The following is an 8521-nucleotide window of genomic DNA, read 5'->3' as shown; positions in this document are numbered from 1 at the left end:
TGAAACGGAGTATCACGTATATGGAGTTGTTTACGAATCTGTGCGCATGTTTAACTGTCATTATGAAGGGGTGTATCACGTGCGCACTGTTGGTGCCGAATGTGCTTGAATGAAGAAAAAAAATTGAAAATCGCAGTTATTCACCCTTTCTAAGTAATAACTTGAAGACCTCCAGAAGCTTCGCGATAATATGAAACTAACTGTAAAGAAGAACAGTGGCCTCAGCGGCATTGCTCTGCGCCTCAGCGGCATTACCATCGGCATGAGCTCGTGGTTGCTGCGCTTGGCCGAACACTGCTGACCGCTGCTTGTTCTTGCCATATTCTTTGCTAATAAACCTCTTAGCAAGTGGTGGAGGCTGCTCGGTTTCGATCGCCCTGGAACTTCGGAATCGCACTCTACCCCCCATCATGCCCAACGACGCAAGTGCCGCTCATCCAAGTCCTCCAACGGCACCGCCCACTCTACTTAGCGCCGGTTCCTTGCGTCTGCGAGATCCCCCGATCTTCTCGGGCACTGACGACAAGGACGTGGACGATTGGATATCCACATATGAGCGCGTGAGTGCTCACAACAAATGGGACGACGACTTCAAGTTGAGCTACGTTTCTTTTTATCTGTCGGACGTGGCCAAACTGTGGTTCATAAACCACGAAGCTGACCTTCCTACGTGGTCGGTTTTCAAGAACAGCTTCACCCAGGTTTTCGGTCGGCCCGAGGTACGAAAACTCCGCGCAGAACAACGCTTGCACACTCGATCCCAACAGCTTGGCAAGAATTTCACCAGCTACATCGAGGACATCCTTGACCTTTGCAAGCGGGTGAACGCGTCGATGTCCGAAGAGGAAAAATAAAACATATTATGAAGGGCATTGAGGACGACGCTTAACAAATGTTACTGTCGAAGAGTCCCCGCTCTGTCGTCGAACTGACAGAATTATGCCAGAGCTACGACGAGTTAGGACGGCAACGTCTTCACACCAGACGTCCTTCGGCGCCTGAGGACTCTCTCGCCAGTCTTGGCATCGAAGACGACCACGCTCCTCTGCTGTCGAAGATTCAGGAGTTCATAGGCGCCGAGGTCGCTCGTCAACTCTCTTTGATGTCTTGCGTCCCACACCAGCCACGCAGTTCGGCACCTACGCTCCGCGACTTCATCCAAGACCAGGTCGCGCAAGCTATTCCGCCAGCCCGTGAACCGCCGCCAGTCACTGCACCACTCAAGTATGCAGAGGCCGTTGCCCGACCTCTTCACCAGACGCTCCAGCCCCCGCCTATGTATCAACCACCGACCTTTTCACCACCGTCTATGCCGATGCCACACCGGCCGCCTTTTCCGACCCCCTAGCCGCAGCTAGAAGTCTACTCCAACCAATGGCGGACCTACGATGACCATCCCATCTGTTTCGCTTGTGGCGGTGTTGGCCACGTGGCGCGTTATTGCCGTCGTCGCACAGCTTCTCCTCCAAACATTCGACGAATGCCGTCTTTCGCTCCTCAGTTTTCTCTGCGCCTTCAAGCAATCCGTCTTCCTCGTTTGGCCCTGATCGCTCATGCGCACCTACCCGACGCTCGCCATCTCCACGTCGTCGCTCACTTTCTCCGATGCGTCGCCGTACCGGACCCACCGAGCAGGAAAACTGATGGCCGCAGTTCCCGAGGCAGGAACTGCGTCCCCGTCGCCATGCACAAGTCCTCGCCCCTCTCCAGCCAACGTAATTGAAGTGTCTGTCGATGGTACCGTCGTCATGGCACTTGTCGACACAGGAGCCGCTGTATCCGTAATTTCCGCCCAGCTGTGCCGCGAACTCCGAAAAGTTCTGACGCCATTATCCGACCTGCCGCTTCGAACGGCGAACGCGCAAAGCATAACACCTCTCGCGGCCTGCACCTCACGAGTCGTCATCCAAGGACTTGTGTATACCGTCGAATTTGTTGTGCTGCCCTCGTGTTCCCATGACGTTATATTAGGCTGGGACTTCCCTGCGAATAATAACGCAGTCATTGACTGCTGTCGCGCCGAACTCGAGCTTTCTGCACTTCCAGACGTTGATGCTGTCGAAACCCCCCTTCCGTGTTATAAACTGTCCGTATCCGACGACACGACCATTCCTCCGTGTTCTTCCATGCTTGTGCCTGTGTCCTGCGCCGCTCTTTCAGATGACGATGCTCTCTTTACGCCCTCTGACCTCTTCATTCACCGCAAATGTTCTCCACTGCCCGTCGCTCTCCTTATTCTCCACAGTGGCGTCACGAAGACGCTCGTTCACAACACACTGGCGTGGCCCTTACATTTGTTCCATGGTGAATGCCTCGGTCGCGTACAGCCGATCGGCACCGTTTATATTTTTCACGCTCCGGCTACTTCACTTTCTACGGACATCAGCGCACTCACTTCTGACCCTGCCGTTGATCACCTAATCACCCTACTGCAGAAGTTCCGCGCTTTTTTTGACAGCCATGCTTCTGGTCCCGGTCGCACATCGACCATTTCTCACACGATTGACACAGGAGGCCATGCGCCTCTGCGGCAACGTCCCTATCGAGTCTCGGCGTCGGAGCGCCGTGTTATTGACGATCAGGTTGCTGACATGCTCCAGCGAGGTATTCTGCAACCTTCCAACAGTCCTTGGGCGTCACCGGTCGTTCTTGTTAAGAAGAAGGATGGTTCTATTCGCTTCTGTGTCGACTACCGACGTTTAAACAAGATCACCCGGCAGGACGTTTATCCGTTACCGCGAATCGACGACGCCCTCGACTGTCTGCAGGGAGCGGAATACTTTTCTTCGCTGGATTTACGATCTGGATACTGGCAAGTTCCCATGGAAGCATCTGATCGCCCAAAAACAGCCTTTGTCACACCTGACGGATTATACGAATTTACCGTCATGTCTTTTGGCCTATGCAATGCCCCAGCCACTTTTGAGAGGATGATGGACACTATTTTACGAGGCCTCAAGTGTAACACATGTTTATGCTACCTCGACGACATAGTTGTCTTTTCCGCCGATTTCACCACCCATTTAAGTCGTCTCGAGCGCGTTCTCACATGCCTCACTGACGCAGGACTTCAACTCAATCTAAAAAAGTGTCGTTTCGGCGCCCGACAGCTCACCATTCTTGGACATGTCGTATCGCGGGATGGCATCCTTCCAGACCCAGCCAAGCTTCGCGCAGTCGCCGATTTTCCTAAAGCGAAGAACCTCAAGGAGCTCCGAAGTTTTGTCGGCTTGTCATCGTACTTCAGACGCTTCATTCGAAATTTCGCCTCCATATGTGCGCCCATGACAGACCTACTTAGCGGCGACAAGGACCTTTCCGCTTGGTCACCAGCCTGCGACGACGCCTTCAACAAATTACGCCGTCTGCTAACTTCGCCGCCCATCCTCCGCCACTTCGATCCTACCGCTTCGACGGAGGTTCACACTGATGCCAGCGGCGTCGGACTTGGCGCTGTGCTCGCGCAACCAAAAACAGGGTTTCATGAATATATCGTCGACTACGCGAGCCGAACTCTGACGAAAGCCGAGGCTAATTACTCAGTTACCCAGAAAGAGTGTTTTGCCATTATTTGGGCCCTTGGAAAATTCCGCCCTTACCTGTATGGTCAGGCATTTGACGTCGTCACTGACCACCACGCCCTTTGTTGGCTATCCACTCTTATAGACCCCTCTGGACGACTTGCTCGCTGGGCCCTCAAACTTCAGGAGTACGACATCCGCGTTATTTACAGATCCGGTCGCTCTGCCCTTGAGCCTGCACTTGCATCACCCGCCCTACGCAACATGACGGCGGAGCAACGGAAGGATCCCTGGATCAGTGCCCTCATTGGCATCCTTTCTGATCCCGTCACCTCTTCACCGTCTCGTGCTCTCCGCCGCCAAGCTACCAACTTTTGCATTCGGGATGACTTTCTTTATCGACGCAACCACCTTTCCGACGGTCGCAAGTGGCTTCTTGTGATACCCCGCCACCTCCGTGCTGTTATATGCGATGCTTTCCACGCGGACCCACAGTGCGCGCATGCGGGCCTCTTCAACACATACGCTAGGCTACGACTCCGATTTTATTGGCGCGGCATGTATAACTACGTACGGAAGTTCATTCGCTCGTGTGCTCAGTGCCAACGACGAAAGTTACCTGCCGGACAAGTCTATCCAGCACAACCTCTTCCCTGCCCTAGTCGACCCTTTGACCGTGCTGGCATTGACATATACGGACCGCTGCCATCAACTCTAGCAGGTAACCGCTGGATTATCGTTGCGGTAGATCATCTGACGCGCTATGCCGAAACAGCCGCACTGCCGACTGCCACAGCCCGTGACGTTGCCACGTTTCTGTTGCGACATTTCGTTCTGCGACATGGCGCCCCTCGCGAGCTCCTAAGCGACAGAGGGCGTGCCTTCCTTGCCGACGCTTTGAAGGCACTGCTTGACGAATGCCGAATCGTGCACCGCACAAGTACAGCGTATCATCCACAAACGAACGGCATGACAGAGCGCTTCAACCGTACTCTTGGCGATATGCTATCAATGTACGTTGCCTCTGATCATTCAAATTGGGACCAAGTTCTCCCTTTCGTCACCTACGCTTACAATACTGCGGCACAAGCTACTACTGGATTTTCTCCGAACTTTCTTCTATACGGACGAGAACCGTCCAATACGATTGACACCATTCTTTCATATAAACCTGACGAGTCCGAAAGTACGCCCCTGTCCGAAGGTGCCCGACATGCTGAAGAATGCCGCCAGCTTGCCCGCTCCTTTTCTACCGAGGACCAGTGGCAGCAGCAATCCTGTCAACCTGGAGACCGTTCGGCACCAACTTTTCCCCCTGGCTCTTTGGTATGGCTTCGGGTACCCGCTAGCGCACCCGGCCGCTCCGCAAAACTCGTTGCCAAATACAGTGAACTCTCAATTGAGTGAACTTCAAGGGACCCAAGGAAATAGTTCACTTAACTGAAAGTTCACTAAAGTGAATATTCACTAGAATATGGAACAGCATTGGGCACAGCAGACATTAGAGTCAAAAGTGTGAAATGCAATTTATTTTGAAAAGAAATCTGTAATTTCCATTTGGACTGGTGCCCTTAAAGCGCAAGAAGAGACAAAGCTTTCCAGAGAGTCTACTTTTCTGTGCACTGCCTCTGGCGCAGCTTGTTGCTGAGACACGAAGTCTCGCAACTTTCTAACATACTCTACGACTCTACCGTGTCGGCTAGAGTTACAGGATTTGAACCTGCCTCAGCCGTTACGACTTCCTCGTCGCACTCTTCTTCTTCTGGTTCCGGACGAACACTCGAAACAATTTCCAAATCAGATAGTTCTGCACATGTGACAAGATCACTGTCACACTGCACATAGTCCTCAAATGAAGCACCACTGTCAACGTCCAGCTGTTGTTTCCCGAAATGAACATGTCCGCACAATACCGATGATGCCGATGAGACAGACAAAAGAAGAAGGGGCGAACTGATGCGCACGTGGCTCGCTTTCGTCACCCGCACGGCCGCTTTGCCTCGGCGGCGCTGCATGCACAAGCGATGTCGCGCCGCCGCCGATGGATGGGCGATGTAGTGGCGGCTCGCATCGGCTATGCCAGTGCTGCAGTGCACAAAACTTCGTTGAATTGGTTTAAAAAATGAGCTTGGGTCCGCGGATCAAGTTCGTTCAACTGAAAAATTCAGTATTCTGAAATTCGTTTAACTGAAAGATTTTTGCATAGAATGCATAAGAAAATGGCCGGGGATTTTTCTAAAAGTTCGTTATTCTGAAATATTCGTTAAACCGACGTTCGTACAAGTGAGAGTTTACTGTACCTCGGACCATACCGCATTGTAGAAAAACGCCCTCCGTCAATTACCTCGTGGAGCCCATCACACCATCGACAGATCTACGCTATCGGGGCCGCGAACTGGTCAACGTCTCTCGTATTAAGCCGTACTACGACCCAATCGTTGTGTCCTCACCCTAAGCCGCCGGGATGGCGCCTTTTTCTGCGGAGGGCGATTGTAAAGAAGAAGAGTGGCCTCAGCGGCATTGCTCTGCGCCTCAGCGGCATTACCATCGGCATGAGCTCGTGGTTGCTGCACTTGGCCGAACGCTGCTCACCGCTGCTTGTTCTTGCCATATTCTTTGCTAATAAACCTCCTAGCACAACCTTGCTGTCGAACGGACGAATCTGTGGGCATGTTTATAACTGCCATTCTGGAGGGGAGTGTCACGTGCATAGTGTTGTTGACGAATCTGTGGGCATGTTTCACAACCCTTCTGAAGCGGAGTATCACGTATATAGAGTTGTTGACGAATCTGTGGGCATGTTTAACTGTCATTATGAAGAGGAGTATCACGTGCATAGTGTTGTTGACCAATATGCTTACATGTGTAACTGACATTCTGAAGCGGAGCATCACGTGCATAGAGTTGCTGACGAATATGTGTGCATGTCTGTCATTCTGAAGGGGAGTATCACGTGCGTAGTGTTGTTGACGAATCTGTGAGCATCTTTAACTGTCATTCTGAAGCAGAGTATCACGTGCATATATTTGTTGACGAATATGTGTGCATGTCTAACTGTCATTCTGAAGCGGAGTATCACGTGCATAGTGTTGTTGACGAATGTGTTTGCATGTTTAACTGCCATTCTGAAGCGGAGTGTCATGTGCATAGAGTTGTTGACGAATCTGTGGGCATGTTTAACTGCCATTCTGAAGGGGGGTATCACGTGCATAGTGTTGTTGAACGCGACTGTTCAATGAAACCACGTTTTGGCCAAGAAGCCAGAAGAGCATATGTACCAACATTATTCTTAGGCACTGACTACGGTGACGGGGCCCGTCAGCGCAGTACCGTCGTAAAAGTGACGGGGCCCGTCACCGTAGTGGAAATTGTAATAGTGACGGGGCCCGTCATAATAGCGACGTCCTTATAGTGACGGGCCCCGTAGTCGTAAAGCGGTGACTACGGTGACGGGGCATGGACGGGACCCCTTTACCGCAGATTTTTGGTCGTTTTAGCCCACGTCGTGTGGGGTTCGTGGCGTAGTTGATCAGCCTGCAGGTCGTCAGTTCGATTCCTCCCGTTTTTTTTTTTTTTTGTCAGGTTATGCGTCAACGTCAACGTTACTGCTCTGACGGAGTCGTAACTTTTTCGTTCATGTCTGCGGCGGTTGTGCGTTGTTCCTATGCGACCTCGGTTCTAATCGCGCTAAATAAAAAAATTTTTCCGTTTTTTTTTACTTTTTTCAATATTGTCTCACAATACCGTCCCGAGCTTCCGGCTAGTCAACAATAGTTACTCATTCGTGGTAGCACGGCTCAGTGTGGGAGAGCGGAGCCCGTTAATCAGCATATGTCGCTGCGCCGCTGACGCTGCATATCAGCATGCCGCCAATGTCGCTGCGTCGCTGCTTAAAGAATGGCGAATCGATGAGAGGGTAATACAGTTAAAACCTCATTAATTCGAACTTTTATTTCGAAATCCCGCATAATTAGAAGGATTTCTATGGCCCTGTATTTTGCAATGTAAATTTGAGTGGATAATTTGAAGCGGCGGTGAGTACCATACAGCCCGGTTAATTCAAAAACTTTGGGTGCCATGTGTCAATTCCCGATCCCGATTTAGCCGCAAATCCGCAGAAACGATGGCCCTTAGGAGCCACAAGGCAATGCAATGTAGCGATACTAATGAGTGACAAGTGAAGCGTCCCAGCCTCGCTGCTGCCAGCGCAAGAAAAAAACAACAAAAGGCAGTCTCGTGGTCAACTGAAATGTGCGCCTGCGGAAAAGAAGACGTGCTTCACTGCAACACAGCGGTGACACGCGGGCAGCATGACGAATGCTTCTCTCAACGTCAGTGCGGCATGATTTACCCATTCTTTCAAGGAAAATAGAGAAATTAATAAAGGGCGGTCTGATGGAATTCGTGATGTGTGTGAACCTCCGATTGGCGGTTGTTCCGGCAATTCTCGCACTTGCACTGCTGGCGGAGTACTTGCCCGCAACGCCTACTTCGAAAACTCAGTCGAAAGCTTCAATGATCCTCTTTTTCCACCCAGAACACATCGCGAATTCCGTCACACTGGTCATTATTACATTCTTTATTTTACCAGAAAGAATGGGCGAATGGCCGCATCATGACGCACTGACGCTGCGAGGAGCAGGTGACATGCTGCCCGTGTGTCACCACTGTGTTGCAGCGAAGCACGTCTTTTTCACAGGCGCGCATTTCAGTTGACCACGAGACCGTTTTTTTTTCTCTTTCTTTTTTTTTCTTGCACTGGCCTCAGCGAGGCCCGCCGTTTCCCCGGTTTAGCGGCAAAATTCGGACCACGTATTGCTGGAAAAAACCCTTGTAACCGCAAACTAGCAGGCACAGCAAACGACCACCTCTGCTTACTTCCAGTAATACAAAATTCCTTGCATCCCGCCTTTTGTATGTTTGATTAATTCGAAAACCCGCTTAATTAAATTTGTCACAGTCCCAGTGACTCTGAATTAACAAGGTTTTACTGCATGTTC

General features: G+C 51.3%; 1 protein-coding gene across 1 annotated transcript; it reads left to right on the top strand.

Moving 5' to 3' along the window:
• The first annotated feature begins 410 nt into the window (after positions 1 to 410).
• LOC119400870 (uncharacterized) lies at positions 411 to 1348 on the top strand. Its single transcript, XM_037667801.1, has 2 exons — positions 411 to 560; positions 1124 to 1348. The coding sequence occupies exons 1-2, from the start codon at positions 411 to 413 to the stop codon at positions 1346 to 1348; spliced, it is 375 nt and encodes a 124-aa protein (XP_037523729.1).
• Positions 1349 to 8521: the final 7173 nt, after the last annotated feature.

This window comes from Rhipicephalus sanguineus, chromosome 1, assembly GCF_013339695.2.
Source record: "Rhipicephalus sanguineus isolate Rsan-2018 chromosome 1, BIME_Rsan_1.4, whole genome shotgun sequence".
In the NCBI taxonomy this organism is placed as follows: domain Eukaryota; kingdom Metazoa; phylum Arthropoda; class Arachnida; order Ixodida; family Ixodidae; genus Rhipicephalus; species Rhipicephalus sanguineus.
This window is presented reverse-complemented; position numbering and strand designations above follow the sequence as displayed.

Coding starts and splice junctions, on each gene's coding strand:
- LOC119400870 (XM_037667801.1), top strand. CDS start 411: ATGCCCAACGACGCAAGTGCCGCTCATCCAAGTCCTCCAACGGCACCG. Junction 561..1,123: donor GGATATCCACATATGAGCGC/GTGAGTGCTCAC, acceptor GTCCCACACCAG/CCACGCAGTTCGGCACCTAC.